This window comes from Asparagus officinalis, chromosome 10 (assembly GCF_001876935.1).
Source record: "Asparagus officinalis chromosome 10, Aspof.V1, whole genome shotgun sequence".
In the NCBI taxonomy this organism is placed as follows: Eukaryota; Viridiplantae; Streptophyta; class Magnoliopsida; order Asparagales; family Asparagaceae; genus Asparagus; species Asparagus officinalis.
The window spans coordinates 37,935,325-37,959,623 of record NC_033803.1 but is presented as its reverse complement, the minus strand read 5'-3'; the positions used below and the strand labels follow the sequence as shown (position 1 = coordinate 37,959,623).

Below are 24,299 nucleotides of genomic sequence, written 5' to 3'. Positions count from 1 at the left end.
CCCCTAAAGAGCGACAAACATGGATCTTCAGATGTTTTCCTGCGTACATCAAGATAAAAAGATGAGTAAGCACAAGTAGAATGAAATGCACTGTGAACATATGCAACTTCATTATCAATAACCAAGAGATCCTCACATGTATTCATCATTAATTGAAGCACATCTAGAAAGGAATACCTATCTTTTGTGTACCTTGAAACAAAAGCTAGTCTAAAGATTCTACAAATTGTTGTGTAGGTCTTGGTCTTGTCCAAGAGATGGGATTGGGCAGCATGTGGAGAGAGAGAATAATGTGGGGGGTATTATATTCCTAAGTTTATCTTTGGCAAAAAAAAAAGCATTTGATTGTATAAAGTACAAACCCCGACTTCCACGGTGTCGATCCCGGTTAGCTTTCCTTGTGAATGTAGAATTTTCATCCCTTTCTCGCTCATGTGCCCCAGCCTATTGTGCCACAGATCTGTACTCTCCTTGCCAGCTGCAATTGCGAGGGTGTCACTCGCATGTGAAGTGAGGTAGAGAGTTCCCGTTTTGTTGCCTCTGGCAACAACCATCGTACCGTTGGAGATCCTCCACGAATCCCCGGTGAATGTCGAAACGTAGCCTTCTGCTCCAAGCTGTCCCACCGAAACAAGATTCCTCTTCAGCTTCGGCACGTGTCTCACGTTCTTCAAGTTCCACTTAGAGCCCTTTATCTGTATCTGAACGTCGCCCTTTCCAACAATATTGCAAGGTTCATTATCCCCCAAGTATACTTTACCAAAGTCCCCTGCTACATAGTTCTGAAGTAGTTTCCTATTTGCAGTGGCGTGGAAAGAAGCTCCTGAGTCGATGACCCAAGAATCAGAATCGCTATCCATAGCAAGGATCAAGGCATCCTGCACGATATGAGCCTCCTGCTCACCCGCATCCTTCTTTGGTGCTTTACAGACCGAAGACATATGGCCCTCCTGGCCGCAGTTCCAACACTTCCCTTTGATAGACCTAACCTTCGAGTTCGGCCTCTTCTTCACTGATTTCGACCGATTCCTGTTCTGGTTCCCTTTCTTCTGGCTTCTGCCTCTCTGCTCGAAACTTAGGGCTGAACCTGAACCTTCTGATTCGGACGATTTCCTTCTAACCTCCTCGGATAGAATCATGCTAACAACCTCATTCAGCTTCAACTTCTCTTTCCCCGCCGAATTGCTGATTGCCGTCACACAACCTGCCCAACTATCCGGCAACTGCGATAGTAGTAGAAGGGCCTGCACTTCGTCATCGAACGTGATGTCCACGGAGATAAGTTGATCAACAATCGTGTTGAACTCGCTGAGGTGCATCGTGAAGGACCGTCCTTCTGCCATCTTGAGGTTGAAAAGAGTTTTGACTAGATGCACCTTGTTTGCTGCCGACGGTTGCTCGTACATCTTCGCGAGCGCTTCCATAAGCCCCACCGTCGTCTTCTCCTTCAGAATATTGTGGGCTACTGATTTGGCGAGCGACAACCGGATTTGCCCTAGAGCCTTCCTATCCAGTACCTCCCAATCACCATCTGACTCCGTCGTCTTCTTTCCCTTTTCCTTGCCCAGAAGCGGGCGATACAAGTCCTTCTGGTACAGATAGTCCTCCATCTGCGACTTCCAGTAGGCGAAGTCTGAACCATCAAACTTCTTGATCTTTGATTTGTTTTCCTCTACCATGGCTTTCACACAAATTGCTGAACGAAGCTCTGATACCAGTTGTTGGGGATTCGAAACAATCAATCAAACCCTTGCCCTTCCGGACCTTGTGTTGAAAGTAGGAAAGTAGGAATTATACCACAAATAAAGATTTAACCTTGCAAAAAATAGTAAAGGAGACGAACACACAGATTTAACGAGGTTCGGCAACGTGCCTACGTCCTCGGGAGCCACACCACACAATCTCTTTATTAATTGAAGAAGAATTACAAGCTCTCAAACTAGGGTTTAATCTCTTTGAGATTCTCTCTCTTTCTGCAGTCAAAAAACTCTATTTTACTTGTTCTCTAAACCCTAGAATCGGATTACATATTTATAAGAATCCCAGAACAAAACAGATCCTGAAACTGTAAGGAAACTGCCAAATTTACTCGCGGTCGACCGCCACTGTCGACCGCCACGGTCGACCGTCTGCAAAACCCGAGACCAATTTGATTACAGGGTTTTGGCGGTCGACCGCCATGGTCGACCGCGATCTGATCCAGGCTCTCCCAGCTTGCGTGCACGTTCGTGGTCGACCGCCGCGGTCGACCGTGGATCTGTCTGCTTGTTTTCTCGTCGTTTTGATTCCAGCTCTTGTCTCGACTTTGGGTCTACACCTTAGACTAACAATTAGTTCCTAAGTCTACAGAACATTGCTTAATTCTGATTTGTATAGTCGAACAGCTTCACAATTAAATTATTCAAACAGTAGGAAGGTCGTTAACTGAGACCTTTAACGTGACTAGACGTAAATTTGTAAATAATTATGCTTTTAAGTGTCACGATTTCTTGCTGATATACCTTTCAGCTAGGGCTTTAGGGGACTAAGTATTTTTCAGTTATTAATCTGTAAATTGTTACAAATTGATTCGTTGAAATAGCATAGCCATCAAAATCTAAGCATTCCACCTCATTGACACTTTTGGAACCAATGCAACAAACATAGCCATTCTTATTCAAAATATGGAAGGTTGAGGACCGTTATTTTCGGGAAAGAACATGCAAATGACAGCAGTATTTACAAAAGAGACGGCACACGCTTCAATTTGGGGCAAAGACCAACTGCATCCAAGCAGATGATACAAGGTTTAATTGCACAAAATGAACTATTTAATATACAAGAAAAATTAACATGAACAATTTGAAGAAATGCACCAAAAATGATGTATTTGAACTGTAGAAATTAATCCTCACACGGAAGTTTTAATTAACTTTGGTTGGAATCTCCCCAACAATGAGCTTATCCACAGCAAAAGCAAAGCAAAGATCTCTATGCTTGCTTCCTTATAATCCAAGCGTGGTAAAGAGGAAGCGAGCCTTTGAGATGTTAACTGGATTGTAACTTTCAAGCGTGGTAAAGAGGAAGCGAGCCTTTGAGATGTTAACTGGATTGTAACTTTATTCGCTCCCTTCTTTTGTGTATTTTACAATGGATTTGTACCTTTAACTTATTAAGTGAGCAATCTTAGTTTTAACTTCATCGGGGACTCGGTAAAAGATCGTACATGGAGAAAGGAGATTGTCATGGTTAAATAATCTTGCCCATTTGTTTTCTTGCGTGCTTTTCTGTACATTTTGTTGGACGGGATTTATCATCAAAGCCTCATGTTATGAACATTGTTCTTTTTTTTTTGCGAGAATAATATGGTGTTTCAATCTATTTGTTTTTGTGGTCCATGGCTTACGGGGTTGATGTTGAGCAAATAGACTATCATCATGCCAGCACTTTCTTGTCAGCTGCCAAAGGGATTGCTGGCTTATCCTGTGCATTTTACTTTCTTGAGCTGATGAGCTTCTTGTGTGCAAATGGATTCTATGGAGGTCAAGTTTGTCTTGCAATAACAAGTAGTGGATATCTTTTTTAAGCTGATGAGCTGATGAGCTTCTTGTTTATTTTATTGGACATGTGTATGCATTGAACTGAATACTGAGCAAATTGAAATTTATCTTTGCAGTAAATTGTGAATCTGAGGATCATGGTTTGGACTATGAAGAAACTATAGCCATCTATTTTACTCAAATGGAAGGTTTTGATGCAGGTGGGTTATTTCCTTTATGTTAAGCTATTTATTTTGAATAATTACAATATCTTTTTTCCCAATTTTATTATCGTTATTGTAAAAATTATGTTGATTCATGGAAATTTACACAGATACAGAAATGATGAAAGGCAAATTTGAGATTGATACTGACAGGTTCGTAGTGAGTATTTGACATTGGGGAACAAGTTTTTCGAAACAAATAGAGAATATAAAGTCTTTGACCGAGAAGTTTCATGTTTTGTAATCAAATGTTGATGTACATTGTTTGAATGTTAGTTCAGTACAATATTTTCTGAGTTGAAATGTTGGTGTGTGGATTTAATACTTTGTAGTTTTTATACTATACTGATGTATGTTGGCACTTATCATTATGGTTAATTATGCTCAACATTTTCACTTTTATATTGTGTATTAAAATTTGACTTGGCCATGTTCTTAAAAAGATTGTCCAGGTAATTGAATACTATATTATTTTGACGTAGGAAACCAAGAACAGCTTAGCTCGACCAAAACCGCTGCGATAGCTCGATCAAAATTGTTGCGATAGCTCAATCAAAACTGTTACGTTAGGTCTTTTAAAACTGTTACAATAGCTCCAACTGTCGGCGTAGCTCTATTAAAACCATTGATATAGCATACTAAAACCATTGCGTTAGGTCTTTTAAAACTGTTGCGATAGCTCCAACTGTCGCCGTAGCTCTATCAGAACCATAGCTATAGCCTACTAAAATCGTTACTGTAACTGCTTGCCTGTTATAACCGACGCGTTAGATGCGGGGGCAACGGTTCAAGAAACCGTCGCAATATAGTTCAAAACCGTTACGGTAGAGGTAGAGCAACGACAGCATATAAGGCGGTTTGAGAACCGTCACACTTACTCAAGGGCGACGGTTCCATGACTAACGCAACGGTTTTGAACCGTTGCGTTAGAGCAAATATGTAGTAGTGTCTCCGCGCTTAGTGACTTTACAACATAAATTGGGATGGTAATACATTTTTTTAAGATTAATGGCAGTAAAGTTGAGTGTGAGTGGTCATCATCAAATAATCTTTGATGTTAATGATCAACTAAAAGTAGGAGCGATCTAAAAAAAGCACAAGTTTAAATCGATAATGCTCCATGGACATTGGAAATTTTTGGAATAAAATTTGTCCTTCTAAATATTTGAACCTAATATCCCTATCTAATTCTAGAAGGTTATTTGTTGGATATCATCTGTTACGCTGCGGGACTCGTGAGCCCGTTGGCGCGATGTAAGTCGTGGGATCCACTTAGTATAGTGCACGTTGTTTAGCTAACCACTGTCAAAATTCACTAATCGGTACTCCACTTAAATCTCATGGTTCACCTTATAAACACTATCAAATCAATGCCACAAGTAGATATGAGAAAAAATTAAGGATGGGGTATTACATCATCACCTATCAAGTTGAGTAAATCCTAAGTTCATGCAAGCTAGTAAAGAATACAAAGAATAGCTGTAGCTAGTAATAGACCATAAAACAAATTCATACTGTTTCAAGGTTACACTGTAAAATTATAGGGATTTAACATATCTATCTGCATCATATAGCTATACCTAGCTCACTTTGTCAATGTATGAAATTAAAAATGTAAATTTTTAAACAATTTTTTTAAAATAATTACCAAAATTAACTCTTTTGTGAAAATATTGGCAAAATCTACATCTTTTTGTCCATATCATCACGACTAGCCAAAAAGTGGTCGAGTTTGCAAGATATTACCTGTAAAATACAGAGGACTAGTAGTCCCTTGCAATTAATTATACGGGACTACTAGTCCCACGTATTTTAAAATTGATATTTTACAAAATCGACTTCTTTTTGACAAGCAGAGTTGATATCCTAAAAAAGAGGTCATTTTTGCTAAATATTTTTTTAAAAAAATCAATTTTGCTAATATTTTGTAAAAAATGGCCAGTTTTTTAAAAATTCTCCAATTGAAAATGTTCCAAAGTAATTAATGTCCATTAGGACAAACATCCCTATTGGTGTGTTTGGGAGTTTTATTAGGGAAGGGAAGGAAGGGGAAGGAAGGGGAAAAATTCCCTTCCTTCCCTTCCCCTCCATTACACCCCAATTTGGGGTGTAAGAATTTGGGCCAAATTTCCCCTCCATTCCCCTCCTTTACCCTCCAAAATGAAACTCCCAAACAAGGTTAAAATGAAATTTCCCTTCCCTTCCCCCTCTCTACCCTCCATCCAAACAGGCCATTAGGGTTTTGGTTAGGGTTCTTCGCATCATAACTTCTACACATCATAACTCATGGGCAATTCTTATATTTCTTTAATAACGTCGACGGAGAAGAAAACGCACCAGAACCGGAGAGCTGAGGTCGGCGATCTTTTGCTGGGAGCGGGAGAGGAGAGAGGAGAGGGAGCGCACGGTGAGGGGAGAGCTGAGGCGAGCAAGGGAAGAGAGGAGTGGGTCTGAAAGAGAGGAGTGCGGATTTTTTTTGGGTTAGGGTTTTTTTTTCTCGGGGCGGGACCAATGAAATTTGGGGGAGGAGACGAATGAAAATTTTGGGCGGCATGTTTTAATTTTCAGTCTCCGTTTAAGTATTCAACGACGTCGCGTCAGAAAAAAAAATTTGCCATCAAGAACTTATAGCGTTTAAAATTTTACAAACGCTATCAAAAAATAAGACACATACAATCTATAGCACTTGTAACATAAACGCTATCGTTCAACGCTATAAAAAAACAGTTTTGTTGTAGTGATGTAGTGTTAGATTATAAACTATAGATAATAATTATATTCTTGACCAAATATTTTCCAAAATTCATATCAAATTGCGGATATCGGGAAAATATCGGGGATATTTGGTAAATATCGGGGATATTTGGTAAATATCAGAATGCCATAACGGATGTTTGCATATATAGTATAATAGACTAAAATGTAATCTCAACATATGTAATGAAATATAAGCATACAAAATGTGAATAATATATGTTTAGGATCACTAATCAACCTTGTAAAGCAAACCACAGTACAAATCAATGTTATGACATTTGGTCTGATTTTTTAGTGCAAAATGTTATTTGATATAATTAGGAAATCATGATATCTCACTCAAAAATTATCAAACACAGTATGTTGTTTTGTGACAAGCCATATAAAAAGATTTATCGGTCCACATATCGGCTAACATATCAGCCATATTGGGGATATATCACCCAAAATAGGTAAAAAAATGGTAAATGATATTTAGAGACCATATCGGTTGTGGCAAGCCCTGTAAAATGATATATAGAGAGATATATCAGGCCATATCGGTGATATTTCAAGCAATGATTTTCACGAACTCAAGCAACATAGTCTCTCCAAGATAGAAGAGAGAATAACTTGCAGCTTGTTGCAACAACTAAAAACAACATACAGGAGTATTAGCTTGAAATATTAGAATAACTTGCAGCTTGTAAGGAGAATAACTAGAATAACTTGCATAATCAAAGAGAAAAGAAAAACAACATACAGGAGTATTAGCTTCCACTCGCAGCTTGTTGCAACAACTAAAAACACAGCTACAGATATTGTTTAACTCCACATATAAAAGACAATACAAAAGCAAAATACTCAAGATATCGAAAAAGATTAATCATCTAAAAGTTGCCTCCTTCACCTTTTGCTTCATCCCAGAGAGAAGTTGGTGCAATCCCTTCTCCTTGATCAACTTCTTTAGGTTTGATGGTTTCTTTTTGATTGAGTTTCCTTTCCATAAGAGTACAAAGTATGCTATATTAGAAACCACCCTCTCTTCCGCAGTTTTGATTCCATTAGAGATCAAATTGTTCCCTTGCTCTCCGAACACATTAATGGAAAATAGGAAAAAAGATATCCCACAATATATGAAGCTTTTTATCAAGGACAAAAGAACCACTATAGGTCATTGACTCTTCCACTGAAATAGGCATCATTAAGATAAAGATGAAAGGATTGAGCTTGTTCCTTCATGTAGTAGCATAAGAGCAGTGTAAGAAAAGATGATCAGCAAATTCATCATCCTCTTCACAAAAGTAGCATGTTAGGTTACTAGTGTTGGTGTTGACGAACCGCGAAACTTCTCAACACCACTTCAGGGTCTTGTTCTTAATGACAAAAAGATAAAAGATAATCACTACCACATTTGAGGCCTATGGGGACGGTTGTGAACCGTCACCCTAGGCACGGAAACCATCACACTAGGCCTATGGGGACGGTTCTACATCCGTCTCGTTTGCAGCCGTGCCCGTAGGTCTAATGGGACGGTTTATGCTCCTAGTGCAACGATTTGTAACCGTCCCCAACAGTACCATAAGGGAACGGTTGTGCTAAGGGGTCGGTTCTTAGTTTAGAGCAAGTGGAACGGTTGTATATTAAGGGGAACGATTTTTAGGTTCTAAGCAACGGGTACGGTTTGATAGCAAGGGGAACGGTTTTTAGGTTCTAAGCAATGTGAACAATTTGATAGCAAGGGGAACGGTTTCTATGGGGACGGTTTTTATACCAAGGGGGGCGGTTTCGAGCTTGACCTAAGAGGACAGTTATATTGTCTATGGGAACGGTTTTGTTTGTGATCTATGAGGATGATTTTTATACCAAAGGGGACGGTTTATATTTTTTACTGATCAAAACAAATCACCCAGATATCACACATCAGTCCATCACATACAAGAAACAATAGTTCAAGTTTTACACACAAAGTAACCAAACTTTAGCCTTAATATAATGAACAATTCATTACAACGAACAACAATATTATAGCAATAGGATTGAGATAATTCTTCACAAGTTTTACACACAAACTAACCAAATTAAGCACATATCACAAATCCTCCATGATTAAAACAAAGAGCTACTACTTAATCAAAATGTCTCTATTGAGACGATTAAGTTCTAAATCTGCACAACAAATAAATCCCCCAAAGAGCGACAAACATGGATCTTCAGATGTTTTCCTGCATACATCAAGATAAAAAGATAAGTAAGCACAAGTAGAATGAAATGGACTGTATGTGTCTCTTTAGAGTCATAACTTATTGCATGACGATCATATTTAGGAATATAATGAAATTAAGAGTAAGCACAAGTAGAATAGAAGAGACACAGATGGTAGAAGGATAAAGGATTAAAACTTGCTGTAGAGTCTACAATTCAACGTTTGTTGCTGTAACTATATTGCATTCTACCAGGACCAAAAGCTCGTTCCTGTTGAACGCCTTCCTTCAAAATGTGCATCTTACCACAGAACTCAGAGCTTGAGTGTTTTAACACAATTATATCATGCTTCAAAAGAATGTTAAGACGTTTATCGATGTCTGTGATACGACTCTGACACTAACATATGAGATACAAATGAATTGAGCAAATTTTTATGGAAATAACTCATTTTTTATTAGCAAGTGAGAGGGAAACAGAGAAGCTGGGGAAGAAGAATGAATAGCAGGAGAAAGACTATCCCCCCATATATTCAGCTTGCAACAGGAAAAACCTCATAAATTTAAATAGGTAAATTGCACATAACCATCTTCATCTGTACATTGAGTTGCACAGATCCAACTCTACTCATTTATTAGGACATAATCTCCTCCAGTTCGTAATAAAAAAAGAGATGCCACTTTGCACTTGCAATATATCATACTGAAATATGGTATAAAAAGTGTTAATTGCTAATAAATGAGCAGAGGGGAATTTAGTGCATGTCCCCATAATGTCTAAAGCGAATTATTCATGAATCAAATATGAAGAGAGCTAGAAGGAAAAATATAGGAAAGGGGAAGAAGTTAAAGAGGCAATTTAATATTATGTACGTGTATGCTATCAGAAATCCTTTTAATCTGTCTACGCATATTTTTATGGTTCACAAACCAAGACAAGTTAATATACTGGACTCATTTTCCATTCAATTATAGCAGCTCTCACCTTAAACTTCTTGTTCACGTTCAGTCATATATGACTAGAGTACATGGACTTGAATGTGCAAGCAATCTGAACTGACATTAGCTTTCACAAAATATTGATGTCTAACGTGCAGTATTTTAAAACGCAAACTACTTTACGTCCAGGGACAAGGGAGAATTGGACAAGTTTAAGCAAACCTAGAACTCATCCTAGACTCTCTACCCATCTGATATTTTCATCATCAAACAGAGAAGTCATGGAAGACACTGCTAATTATTCAATTTTACTGTTAAATTTATGAATATAAAGATAGTTATTCAAATACTTACACAGATTAGGATTACAAATTAATAAACTACATGTACAAATTTAAAAGTAAGCACAAGTAGAATAGAAGAGACACGGATGGTAGAAGGATAAAGGTCATTAGAGTCATAACTTATTGCATGAAATGGACTGTATGTGTCTCTTTAGAGTCATAACTTATTGCATGACGATCATATTTAGGTATATAACACCTCATTTCGGGCGAACTAAGAAGCAACCAATCCAAATCAAGTTGTCATAATACACAAAAAAGAAAAAGAAAGATATAACAAAAGAAAAAACTACCTCATTTCGTGGCTGATGGCTGCTTGCAGATGAGCGAGGATGATCATGATTTCGAGCACTACCACCTTGCTCAGGTGATCTTGTGCGTGCAATAAGCCTTGCAATAGCCGCCGGATCAATTGTTTGCCCAAGAGTTTCAGTCAAGAGCTCGGCGAAACCATGAACCAAATCTGCCTTCTGCTCTTCAAACTTTTTTGTCAACTCTTGCTCAACTTTTTGTGATATACTTTGAACAACAGATTCTGGAACTTGCTCAGAGGGATCCATGATCTTTTTATTTTTATTTTGGAGCATGGTTTTAGTGACACCCCTCCCTCTAAGACGTACACGTCCAGGATGTTCATCTTTCTTGACTAAACCCCATGCATCATCAGCTTCATCTTGAGATTTGAGTTCTTCTAAAGCACCCTACATTAGCAAAATTTATATTTAGTTGCTATGCATGTTATATGAAAATTAGGACCTAAAAAGCAATACATGAATACTAATATTTAGGGAATATGGAACATACTATCAATTTGATTGTTTTCTCTCCTTGTGGATTTATCTTCTTTTTACGGGTCTTAATAAACATTTCAGCTTCACTTGGAGGTCTTCCTAACTCATTTTCCTATAATAAAGACATGATAGTTAAAATATTTATAAATACATTAAAAACGAACAAAAAGAAAGGATGCAGTTAATAAGTAACACTAAAATAATTTTGAAATACCATTTTTTTGCGAATCCTCGCAAAGCTTATTGTCCCCGTAGTGTGCACATATTCTAGACCTTCACGGTTTGCTTTGTTGGTCTCACTTGTTTTCTACACATATAGAAGGAACGTGGATTTAAATAACAACCAAACCATTAGTATGAAACGATAAACGAGCCTATAACTCCTGTAAGTATGAATTCAATAATTTATATATGCAATATAATAAAATACATAAGGGTTTGTCCATGTCCAGGTCTAGCTAAATAAAGTAGTAAGAATTATTGAATAGTAATTACTAACTAGTAAGTAGTAACATAGACAATTAATCAGCAAACTTTAAATTTTTAAGGTTCAAATTATGGCATGTCCTCAAAATGATATAGGTACTAAGGTACACTACAACAAGAGAAAAAAGAAAAAAATCAACAAAGAGAAAAGAAAAAAATTAAAATAAAAAACAAACTTTAGTTGAACTACTCCAGGCCTAATAGCTTTTAGTGCCATGGCCTAATAGCTTTCAGTGCAAAAGCAAGAAAAAAACAAATTTCAAGAATCAAGCACATATCTTATAATCCTGATTGTTATAAGCATGTTAAAGCAATGTTACAGTTATTAATTAGTTGAACTACTCCAGGCTTCAAAGCATGTTTTTTTTCTCATTTACCTTTGATTGTTCGGAGTTCCAGAATTTGAGCAAGGCTTTAAATTCTATTTCAGGTATAGTATTTGGCCGTGTCTTTAGTCTTTGTTTGTCATTTTTGAACCCGTCAAAACACTTCTTCTTCAATATGGATTTCCAGCGCCTCCATGCACAATTGACAGTTTCTAAGGTCCATTTTTTTTCCTTCCTCCGGAATATCATATTTTCCTACAATAACATAATTTGACAATAAAAAATTTTGATCATAAATACTTCATATAAATAAGAGGGAAAGAACAACAGGAAATTAGCGATTAATTATAAAAATCGTACCTTAACATAATCCCATATTTTTTCTTTATCTTTTTCTTCAACTTTGTGCCAATTTTCCTTATCCAGAGGTGCAAAACTTGAGTTTCTTCCAAGTGTGCCTAAGAAACTGCTAAGTTCACTGCATGCCTTATCTGACGGTCCGATAGGTTGTCCAAACCCATTTAAAAAAATAACTTGTCGATCATGGACACTTCGTGCATGAATTTTTTCACATTTAGTTTGCCCTCGATATTTTTTGGGTTTGTCTACCACTTTATTGGCTACCTGTCTTGTTGGTTGTTCCCTTAAGTCCTCACCTCCTTCAGACTCATTTGTAAAATCCTCCCAAATATTTTCCTCTTCATCTTGCTCATTATGTTCACTAACATCTCCTTCAGCATCTTCTATGAAATCCTCTCTAATATCTTCCTCTTCATCTTCTATGTTGGCTGAGTGTTCTCCTCTTGCTATCACCTTTATTTGTGCATGATTGTGAAGCTGTTGTCGTGCCTTACTAGATTGTCCCTTTTGCTCTATGATTTTTTTCCGAATATCTCGCTCCACATTTTCTATTTCATCCAACATTTTCTCCTCTCTTGATTGTCTCATACAGATCATTTTCTTCTTTGTCTGCACCTCTAACTCTTTTCTTTGTATTGCAATATTTCTAGTAGGTGGTTCACATATATTGGGCGCATGCTTTCTCATAATATCCATATTATTTACCCGATTATGTTCTTTTGAGCGCACTTGTGGACATGTCGTTATCACATTTGTAATCTGTTTTGGAGGATAAAAGATCCTATTTTGCTTCTTTTTGTCACCACGCCCACATTCTGCGCTCGTAACCTACAAACAAGGAAAAGTACAAAAATTAATACAGTTAGAGAAAGATACTTAGAATATACAATTAAAAATCAACCCAACTTACCTCAAATGATCTCTTCTGTTTTGAAGAGGCTGACACAGAATTTTTTTCCGCTTCCATGTTTTTGTTTGTTCCCTGGTAACTCTGAGGACAAAAGATACATCATAACACATATTCGTGCACAATGCATGAAAGTTCTTGATGAATTGTAGGGAATGCATATTCCCTGGTAACTCAAATGATCTTTTTCTTTTTCTTTTTCTTTTTTGATAGAAAAGTGTGCCTTTTTGTTGCAAAACCAAATAGTCAGATATAAGAAACCTAATGAATATGAATTATCCTATAAGAGAATATTGCTAACTACGCTATTCCATATATCAAGACGTGAGGCTCTCTCCAGATCTTATTAGTTGACACGGATGATGCATCTTATGTGGCGTAGTTCAGCATAAGGAGTGCAGTTTTATCATTTAGCTTAGCATGAAGTTGCTTCATATAATTAACCTCCATTTGATGAGAACCCTCCATTAATTTGATGAGAAAAACACTTACATAAATGATGACACGAGTTAATTTGAATGAGGAAAACTCACAAGAATCAACAAATGTTGCAGCAACTAATACTTGCTATAGATCAGAGTTCTCTGACCACATGAAAGTGCAACAGTACAGAACTCAAAACAGTTAACGACGTAACTTACTCATATGCTGACATACTGAAATGACTTCACATGAAAGGTGTGCTTATGTATGTAATACATAGTTTACTAGTGAACCCCAAATTAATAAAATGGCTTGGATCTTTGCTTGATGCAACGGAAGACTTGACAAATTCTATATAACAATATCAAATGTTGCAGTATGGTGATAGTGCAATAAATTCTTCAACAAGGACACTAAAGTTAGCTCAGCGTTTATTTTATTCAGTTTAATGCTTGACAAAGTTTATCTCACCGCATCAGAAGTCAAAGTTAAAGTGGTAAATTGGAGTATAATTGATTTGCTGGTTGCTATGGCAACTAGATCCAAGTGTTAAGACATGTCCAGCCATCTTATGTTATTGTCGAGACTGCAGAAGCAGCAGAACAAACTATATCTCAGATGGCAGAGTTTTCTTGACAAAGAAATATAATATTGAACAAAATAGTGTTTTCCATCTATGCTTTAAACTAATATCCAGCAACACGGGAAGGAAAATAGGTTCTCTCCAGATCATTTAGTGGATGACTAGAAACTAATGCACATATCTGATGAATGTTCTAAAAAATGAAGCTTGATATATGCAAAAAAAAAAAAAAGCAAGAGTCGGTTTGGATAAAAAAATATGGTGATCTCAACTCTAATTTCTTTCATGCATATGTGAAGCAAAAAAATCTACTAATCTCATTCATGTTCTCTATAAAAATCAAGGGGTCAAGCTCACTACTCAGACTAATATTCAACAGGAACTTCTCTCTTTCTACAAGGGGCTTATTGGTTTATCCTCTCATGTTCAGTCAATTGATAACAATATCCTCTCTAGAGGAATTATATCACTGCTGATCACTGCATACAACTATGCATGCCTATATCCTCTCTTGGTGATTCGACTATGTCCTCCCTGGCTGACAAATTATGACACAGTTTTAATAAGCATTTAATAAATAAGAACGCTCGATAGCCTACATGCCAGCTACTTGCAGCTTGAGGTCATAACACTGAATTGACTAAACCACTTAAAAAGGAAGAAAAGTAAGGAATCAGTAAATATATAAATGTTAATGATTGAGATCAAATAAATGGTAAAAATGTGACAAAGTCTACTCAACCCATATACTCAAAACATAAAGTTCAAAGCTCATTTCTTTCAAAACATACAGAAAGTCCCATGTCTTTACTCCATCCAATCCCAATCTGTTTCATCAAAGTCACTATCTTCATCACCTTCCATTATATTATCATCATGAATATATATATTTGGAGGAATGTCAACAGTGGACCTCGGCACATCATCTCTACACCAACCCACATCATCTATGTCATCATTACTAGTTGGGATTAAATCACTGACAATGTCAATACTTTCAACCCAATAGTCACCTCCATGTGTAGCACCAATATCACGGTCAATATCATAAACATGACTAGGAAGCTTCTTTAAAACATAATGCCAATTCTTGTTTGCCTCTTCAACAGGATCCTTCACATAGAAAACTTGATGAACTTGGCATGCCATGACAAAAGGATCATTTATATGGCCTTTGTTATTAAAATTGACGCGGATAAGGCCATATTCATCTTCTTCTGAATGAAACCAGTCACATTTGAATAGCACAACACTAAATTTGCCCCAATAGTCTATTTCAATGATATCTTGTATGACGCCATAAAAAGTAACATTTCCAGTTTTAGGATTATGATCCTTAGAACTTGCATAACTGTCTACTTGACTGGTTACAGACACATATGGTCCTTAGAACTTGCATAACTGTCTACTTGACTGGTTACAGACACACCACTATTCTGAGTTTTGCATGTTTCATCACGCGCCTTGATGTGGAAAGTACAACCATTCACATAATAGCCTCTGTATTTTTTTGCTACAAAATTAGGACCCATTGATAACTATTTTAGATAATCAGGCACTGATTCCAACTCAGATACTCTAGTTTTAAACCAGTCAGTGAAGTCCTTGCTGTGCTTTTGAGCTCCCGTCCATTTATTTGTTGTGCCTCTTTTTCTTGACTAATTCTCAATCAAAAGTTTATGTTCACTGCATAACAATACAAAATACATAGGTCTATAAAGTGAAATATGGACAACAACATTAAATAAGAAGTAATAATTAAGTAATGAATCATACCGTATATAATTATCAAATTCATTGTTATCACAATTGTACAAGGCATATCGATGTGCATTAACCCAGTCAACATTATCTAATGTAAATGCTTTGCCCTTTCTTTTCCTCTTTCCTCCCAATGGATGACCTATCTTAGGAAAAATTGGCGATGTCTCTTCTGCAACATCAACTCTCTCATACATACTTGTGTATCTATTAAATCTTGTCTTGACACCATCATGCATATATAATGAGCAAAAAGTTAGGGACTCTTCAGCTAAATATCCTTCTGCTATGGAGCCTTCAGGAGCACTTCTATTACGCACATATGACTTTAATCTACAAAGATATCTCTCTGTTGGGTACATCCAAAAGTAGTTGACTGGCCCACAATCCAAAATTTGTTGAACTAAATGAACGGGAAGATGAACCATGATGTCAAAGAAACTTGGTGGAAATATTTTCTCAAGTTGACAAAGTATCTCTACGATCTCAGACTGCAAGGATTTAAGTTCAACTGGCTTGAGAACTTTGCTGCATAAACCCTTGAAGAAAGCACCTAATCTGATGAGAGGAATAGCAACACTCCTAGGCAAACTTCTTCTTAATGCAACTTGAAGTAAATATTGCATGAGAAAATGAGCATCATGAGTCTTATACCCAGATATTTTCTTCTCCCTCACATTTACACATCTTGAGATATTTGATGCACAACCATGAGGCACTTTTGCATCTGCCAACACTTTGCAAAACATTTCTTTTTCCTGTGATGTCATAGAAAAGCAAGCTTTCGCAAATGTAACACGACGACCATCAGCCGACTGCACAGGATGAAGATCTCGTCTTATGCCCATTTTTTGTAAGTCAAAGCGAGCTTTAACATGATCCTTCGTCTTTCCTGGAATGTCTAACAATGTGCCAACAATATTGTCACAAACATTCTTCTCAATATGCATTAAATCTAGCATGTGACGACATCTATTATGCTCCCAATAAGGTAAATCAAAAAATACTGACCTTTTCTTCCACGGACAATTTCTATTTGCTTTTTTCTTTTGCTTTTTTCCAAATTCATTGACAAAATCAGATAATTCATCTATAATTTCAGTCCCAGACAGTGATATCGGTTCTCTTCCAAGCTCAATGTCACCATTAAACGATCTTTTATTAAATCGCCATGGGTGGTCATCTTTTAAAAATCTACGATGACCCATATAACACATCTTCTTGCTATATTTTAAATACTCAGAGCATGTATTATAATTGCAATAAGGACAAGCCAACCTGCCTTTAGTACTCCATCCGGACAACATTGCGTATCCTGGGAAGTCACTAACTGTCCAAAGCAAAGCTACACGCAATTTAAATGATTGTTTGATAGAAGCATCATATGTAAGCAATCCAACTTCCCACAACTCTTTCAATTCATCAATCAGTGGCTGCAAGTATATGTCAATGTTGTTGCCAGGGGATTGAGGACCAGGAATAAGTAGAGATAGCATGAAATATTCTGCCTTCAAGCACATCCATGGCGGTAAATTATAGTTGATTAAGATAACTGGCCATGTACTATGCGCAATACTCATTGTTCGAAAGGGGTTAAATCCATCACTAGCAAGCCCTAATCTCACATTACGAGGGTCTAATGCGAACTCTGGATGCTTTTTATCAAAGTCTTTCCAAGCTTTACCATCAGCCGGATGCCTTAGAATCACATCCTCGATGCGCTCCTTAGAATGCCAACTCATAGATTTAGCAGTTTGAGAACACATAAATAGTCTTTGAACTCTAGGTTTTAAAGGAAAGTACCTCAAAACCTTTACTGGAACATTATGCACCTTTTTAGTTGGTTGATTTGAGTCATTTGCTGCATCATCCTTCTTTGGCTTCCACCGAGAAGCACCACAACTACTACACTCATTCAGTTTCCCATTTACATTTCCATAGAATAACATGCAATCGTTAGAGCACGCATGTATTTTTTCATAATCGAGACCCAAGTCCTTGACAATCCTTTTGGCTTCATAAAAAGACTTTGGCAACTTTATGTCTGGAATTGCTTCCCTCCACAAGGTCATAGAATCATCAAATGCCTCATTGCTTAGTCCATGAAAGCACTTATGCAGATATAATCGAATTATGAAAGAGAGTTTGGAAAAAGTTTTGCATCCTGGGAATAACTCTTGTTGACCTTCTTCCACTAACTTATAAAATTTCTTAGCATCCTCGGTCAATTCCTCTGTGCCTTCCTTTATGCCTTCTTCATCGTTATCTAAAAACTCTTCTATTGTGCCTCTAAAAATATCATGTAGTAATCCGCCTACATCATCATGAGTACGTGCATCATCATCATCACTCTCGCTATGGATGTTCAATCTTGATGGCAAATCCTCACCATGGAAAATCAATTTTTTAATAATTATCTATAAATCCCTTGACAATCAAGTGATTGTAGACAGTATTTTGCTGATGCCAACAACGATTAAAACAACCACGACAAGGACAACAAATTTCATTCCCTTTAGCTGCTTTTGCAAATGCTTTATCAAGAAAGTCATTCACTTTTTCAATGTACTCGGCACTTACGCGAGAAGTATTATACATCCAACCTCTATCTCTATCCATAATTTGTATCTGCTAGAGAAAAGTAAATATATTGAGACATCAATAATATATATCTACTTACTTATAATGTATAAAAATTTATCAACTAAAGAGTTTGCATGTATAATTGGTACTGTTTTATTATTGTTCACTTTAATGAGAAGGATGACGAGCAACATATATAATTTTTCTTTCTTTTAGGTGTTTACCAGCAATCTAATTATAGAGGTAAGTAATCTTCAAACATGTAAGATGCATCAATTAAACAAAGTGTGATGGTTGAATGATGATTAATAAGATAGCAAGTGGCGTACTGCAACATGACATAGACAAAATTTGAGATGACATAAAATAGAAGTTGTGACAACAATTGAATAATTTGACGAGACCTCTATTGATGGCATTAATGACATGAAATTATTGGAAGAGCCTTTTCTTTCTTTTTTTTCTTTTTTTGTCTTCAACTTGCTGTTATAAAATAAATCTGAGGATCTTCTATTGATGGCATTAATACTTTGTTTAATCAAGTATTATCACTCCATGTGAGCAGAAGTTTTGATTTAAGATACACACGTACTGAAGAAAACAGAATAACTAACAGAAATGAGAAAAGCTCTTCAAATTGAGATTGAACAAAAAATTAGACTTTTCAGAACAATCTCATTATTTTCTTTATTTTTGATTGGTTTTGACCTTGGAATTTTTGTAAATTTCTATGCTTTCATATCTTATCCTTATCTGTACACAGTTTGTCATCTACCCCTTACATACTCGAGCCATAAAGAAACTTGGGAGCTCTAAATTTTCAATAAATTTGATTTTCCTCCCTTATATACTCAAGCAATAAAGAAACTTGGGAGCTCTAAATTTTCAATAAAATTTGATTTTCCTCCCTGCATATTGCAACTTTAGAGGCTATTCTTCTTGTATCTGGTAATTTGTTCCTAGTGATATTTTTGTTAGTGACTGCAATTTATCGCATTGGTCAAATTGAATCTGTTTTAAGGAAGTTTGTGACATCAGTTAGCCTGTGTTGGTTTTGTTCCCTGTAGGAAAAACCAATTATATTTTGATTTTTTTTCTTGTGGAATAGATTTTGTGTTTAAATAGTTATGTCGCAGACACAACCTTTTGTTCTTATGTCCTTTAGTAATTTCGGCGTCATGAAAATTTTCCTCTATACTTTTACCTTCAGAAATATTTGATTATTGAAATCATGCTTCAATCATGCAATGGGATTCACTTGTTTTGATTGAGCTTCAAAAGTTTATTTGAATTATTGTTGTTTATTTATGCATATTCCTAGTTTGTGGAACAAACTCCAATTCATTGGTTGATATGCAATTGATAATAGGCGATATCTGCTATTTTAGTTTTTGTTTCTGTTAGATTGAAAATCTTTATCAGGAATTTTTAGACCATGTTTTTTTTTCTTTCCATGTTTTGACTTTATAGTTATTCTTATACTTTCCTGGTCCTGAATGTTCACTTTGATGCGTTATCGGTTTTCATCATCAGTAGTTTACTGGATTGCTATACTTAACGTCATTCTAACATGGAAGTGTAGAGTTCATTTGCACTTTTTTATCTGTTAGGATAAATATTGTTAGCTTCATAACCTTTTTTTTCTTTTTCTAATGCCATATTAGATCATTTTATAATCCGAAACCATTAACCATGATTGCTTCCATATTGAAGTCTTAGATGCTAATAGAAATTTGATACATGTTGCTCATTGATGGGCCATTGACCCTCACGACAAAGGATTCCTGGCCTCATTAACACAATTTATAATCCTATTTATGCATTTTTAGCACTCAGATACTGTTGGAAATACACAGTCAAGTAATCTTAAATCATAATTGTGTTGTTTTATCAAATGTGAATCGTAGACTATAAAGGAATTAAGGTGGTGATTATCTCTGTGATATCTGTCACTACGTGTTCAGCAACTTGATGTTCGTTGTGAAACAAAGTCTAAGGTTGGCTGCTTTATCTTCATCTTTTATGATTTTTAATGCATTTGTTTGTTATTATGTCATTTAAAGTTAAAGTACTAATGTAGTGATGCATCAAGTTGCATTTGATTTGTGAGAAGTTACCTTTACAGACATAATTTGACTTTTATTGATTGCAGTAAAGGCTAATAGGCTATATGCAAAATTCTACAATTTGTGCCAGACTGATATCTATGTGTGCTGATATCAACACATAGATATGCAACAGAAAACTTGGTACCAATGTCAGACACATAGATATCAACACATAGATATGCAACAGAGGATCCGGCCGCACTCCACTAAACTACCACTTCATAAAAAAATGAGGTTATCTTCTCGTATTTTATATAGTTATACATGTAAGGGATCATATCTAAATGGATTAGGTGCAGTCCTAAGATAGCCTATAACCCTTAATTATCACATAAAAATTATTAATCATCACAAAACCTACCACTTCATAAAAAAAATACTCCAACATCATTATTCGGCTAGTGAGCCCACTGTAGATACCAATAAAGTAAAAAAAACAAACAGAATGATCAACCGAAGGCTATAGCGAAGAGCATAAACAGAATAAATAGAGAAAATAAATTAATTTAAACAAAAATTAAAAACATATACCAATTCAATTTTGCGGATTAACCTTGTCCAGTAAGGATGTAGAATTTTCAACCACTTTCAATGATCAACCAAAACAACAAAGCCCTAATTTGTAAAATCAAATAAAATTTTCATTAAATAGAGAAAAAGAAAAAAAAATTGAAACCCTAGGTTTGATGACTGAAAAGGAGAGAGATATACCCCAAATCACAAGATGATAGAGAGGGGATAGCGACGAGAGGCGTGGCTGACATGGGAGGCGCGGCGAACTGACGAAGTCAAGGTGGCCGGCGGCGGACGGAGGAGTCGACGAGAGGAAAAACGAGAGCGGCGGACGAGGGAGTCGACGAGAGGAGTGGCGGACGGCGGACGCGGTTCTGAGAGGAGTCGACGAGAGGAGAGGAGTGGCGGACGGCGGACGCGGTTCTGAGAGGAGTCGATGAGAGGAGAGGAATGGCGGACGGTGGACGAGGTTCTGAGAGGAGTTGACGAGATTTAGAAAACCCTAGAACTATCGGGTGAACAAATTTTAGATTTATCGGGTGGTGATCAGGAGCGGTTCTGAGAAACAAATATATTTCCTTGAAAAAGTTTGCGCGCGAGCCCTTAATAAAACCGTTCCATTAGCCTACCAAAGTTTTTTTTCCAGGTCTAATTCAAGCCTAACACTTTATTTTGAACTGTTGCCTTAGACTCTTTCGTGATGATTCTAACCGTCACACAACCGTTCCCTTAGGAAGCAAAGGAGACGGTTTTGAACCGTCCCCAAATAACCGTCCCCATATATCTATTTTGTGGTAGTGTCACACAAAGAATGAACATAAGGATTTACGTGGAAAACCCAAACGGGAAAAACCACGGGTTGAGCTCAGAGCTCGGAGGATACTTTACTATAATGGAATCAACAAATGGGTATAAGGCACACACAGCACACCCAACAGTGCTGACTTCCACACAGCCCTCACACACGCTTCTTCTATATTAACTAAACATTAGAGATCTCTACAATACAAGAGACTCTCCTTCACTCTAAGTCTCTATACTTTCAAGAGAACTAGTGGAAAACTTAGATTATCCTTGTATTGCCTTGGATTTCCTTGGATTACCTTTCCACAATGATAGCATGCCTTTTTATAGGCCTTGATTAACCTTTTCATCTTCCAAAATGCTTGGGAATACACAAATCTATCCAGATTCGGGTAGGATACTTTGAGTGACCATAACTTCATCCATACTGCTCTGATTCTTGTGATTCAAAGCTTGGAGTAAACTATGCATGCACCTCTACAACTTTCATGTAGCGTTCCGAGCCAAATAATGACTACGCCATGCCCATAAAGACCATACAAAATTGCATCTGCATGCAGAAAATTGTAGCAATAAATCTAGTTGGAAATTGAGCTAACTCCAACAATCTCTACATTGGCAAGATATCCGACACCACTCGAAATTATAAGTTGCATCTTCGGAGCATTAGTCTTCGGAATACGAGTTTTTAAAATGTCAATCTTCATTTGAACATTTGTCTCCTAAACATGGATCTTCGAAATCTAACAAGTTAGACTCTGGAACTTCAGAGCAAGTCCTGCTCTGGCTTCAGCTGCTTCACGTTGATGAGCATCAATTCATCTCCCCGCACCTCTGGTGACTAGGTGCACTCATGAGCTAACATGTCGTCAAATTTAGTAGACTCAAGCAATGCTTGAACTTCTCCGCCATAACTGGTTTAGTGAGAAAATTTGATGCATTCTCGTCTGCGTGAACTTTCTTCACATTGACCTCTCCTGTCATGAGCCAATCACGAATATGATGATAGTGTACTTCAATGTGTTTTGTCCTTGCATGAAATACTTGATTCTTTCCAAGACAAATAGCATTATGGCTATTACATTGAATTTTCACAGAGTTTTGATTTAGACCCAAATCACTGGCTAAGCCCTTGAGCCATATGGCTTCCTTCGCAGCTTCCGTTAATGTCATGTACTCGGCTTCTGTGGTAGACAAGGCATTGATGGATTGTAGCATGGATCTCCAAGATATGGGTCCTCCACTGCAAGTAAAAATATCCCGTTATGGATCTTCTCTTGTCTAAATCTCTTGCGTAGTTGGAATCGACGAAACCAGTGATGCACACCTCTTCATGTTGTCTTTCAAACATAATCCCCTTTCTTCTGGTGCCCTTCAGGTATCTAAGAATCCATTTGGCAGCTTGCCAATGATCTTTACCTGGATTTGACATGTACTTTGACACCATACTCAAAGATTGAGCGAGATCTGGACTTGTGAATACCATTGAGTACATTAAACACCCGACTACGCTTGCATACAGAATCTTCTTCATTTCTTCAACTTCAACTTTTGTAGATGGTATCTGCTTTGTACTTAAGTTGAAGTGAGTAGCCAATGGAATGGACACGGGCTTGGAATTGACCATGTTGAATCTTTCAAGGACCTTTCCAATATACTTACTTTGAGATAAGTGCAACCTCCTATTATCCCAGTCTCTTTTAATCTCCATTCCGAGAATCTTCTTGGCGACACCAAGATCTTTCATGTCAAATTCCAAACTCAACATGTCTTTGAGTTCATTATTTTTGACATATCTCGAAATGCAATCAACATGTCATTCACATACTCACCTCTCTTGTAGCCAATTTGGAGCATGGAGTCGAAGCGCTTGTACCATTGTCTTGGAGATTGCTTGAGCTCATACAAAGACTTCTTCAATCTGCACACAAAGTCTTCTTTTCCTTCTTCCGTAAATTCTTCTGGTTGAGCCATATAGATGGTTTCCTCCAAATCTCCATGAAGAAAAGCTATCTTCTTATTGAGTTGTTCCAGCTGCATGTCATGCTACGCTACAAGAGATAGCAACACCCGCATGGATGTATGCTTGACCATGTATGTGTCTAAAAATGCCTATAGGTGTCCGCACACAGCTAGAGACAAAAAGAAGGCAATGAACGTTATTATCCAAGTCGAAGAGGATTATCCGAGTCAAAGAGGATCATCTGACGTTGACAAGTACATGAAGCAAATCAGCGAACCGTTGATGATGTGACGATGAACCACCGGAACGGCCAATGCCAAGTGGCCCGCGTACTCACCAGCCATCGTCAAGTGGCCCGCACGCTCATCGGCCACCAGAATGGCAAACCAAGTGCCCCGTATGCTTACCGACCACCTCTATGTGGACCGCACACTCATCAGCCACCAGAATGGACAACCAAGTGGCCCGGGCGCTTACCGGCCATCTCTATGTGGCCCCCATGCTCACCGACCAGTTCTAAGTGGCCCGCACGCTCACCGACCAGCTCCAAGTGACCTGTGCGCTCATTCGTCACCTCTAAGTGGCCCGCACACTCGTCAGCTACCTCCAAGTTAAGTAAATGCATCAAGCGAACCGATGAAGCGTACAGGTCAACGAAACAAGGCAAAACCCGGAAGACCTGAATAGCCCCTGGCGGCTGAGTCGCACTAAAAGAACTTAGTCAAA

The 24,299-nt window shown here is 37.3% G+C and overlaps 2 protein-coding genes across 3 annotated transcripts in view; both read right to left on the bottom strand.

Annotated features, from left to right (window-relative positions):
* LOC109825278 overlaps positions 1 to 24,299 on the bottom strand; it is a 56,471-nt gene continuing 32,172 nt past the window's right edge. Inside the window, exons 2-8 of one of the 2 annotated variants that reach the window (XM_020392096.1) lie at positions 12,839 to 12,919; positions 11,929 to 12,756; positions 11,620 to 11,823; positions 10,971 to 11,063; positions 10,770 to 10,868; positions 10,259 to 10,666; positions 1 to 39 (exon numbers count right to left, since the gene is read on the bottom strand). In XM_020392096.1, coding sequence (XP_020247685.1) covers positions 28 to 39; positions 10,259 to 10,666; positions 10,770 to 10,868; positions 10,971 to 11,063; positions 11,620 to 11,823; positions 11,929 to 12,756; positions 12,839 to 12,895 — 1,701 coding nt within the window. In that variant the 5' untranslated portion in view covers positions 12,896 to 12,919 and the 3' untranslated portion in view covers positions 1 to 27. Of the gene's footprint in view, positions 40 to 8,503; positions 8,704 to 10,258; positions 10,667 to 10,769; positions 10,869 to 10,970; positions 11,064 to 11,619; positions 11,824 to 11,928; positions 12,757 to 12,838; positions 15,157 to 24,299 lie in introns of those variants that run through there. The other variant, XM_020392097.1, reaches the window with a different exon arrangement.
* On the bottom strand, positions 14,649 to 18,154 carry LOC109826645. The gene is made up of 3 exons (XM_020393666.1): positions 18,089 to 18,154; positions 15,618 to 17,986; positions 14,649 to 15,204 (listed from the first exon to the last, which is right to left on the bottom strand). Exons 1-3 carry the CDS (start codon positions 18,152 to 18,154, stop codon positions 14,649 to 14,651), a joined length of 2,991 nt encoding a protein of 996 aa, XP_020249255.1.

Coding starts and splice junctions, on each gene's coding strand:
- LOC109826645 (XM_020393666.1), bottom strand. CDS start 18,154: ATGACTTTCTTGATAAAGCATTTGCAAAAGCAGCTAAAGGGAATGAAA. Junction 17,987..18,088: donor AATTTGTTGTCCTTGTCGTG/GTTGTTTTAATC, acceptor TTCCATGGTGAG/GATTTGCCATCAAGATTGAA. Junction 15,205..15,617: donor GAATTTGATAATTATATACG/GTATGATTCATT, acceptor GTCTGTAACCAG/TCAAGTAGACAGTTATGCAA.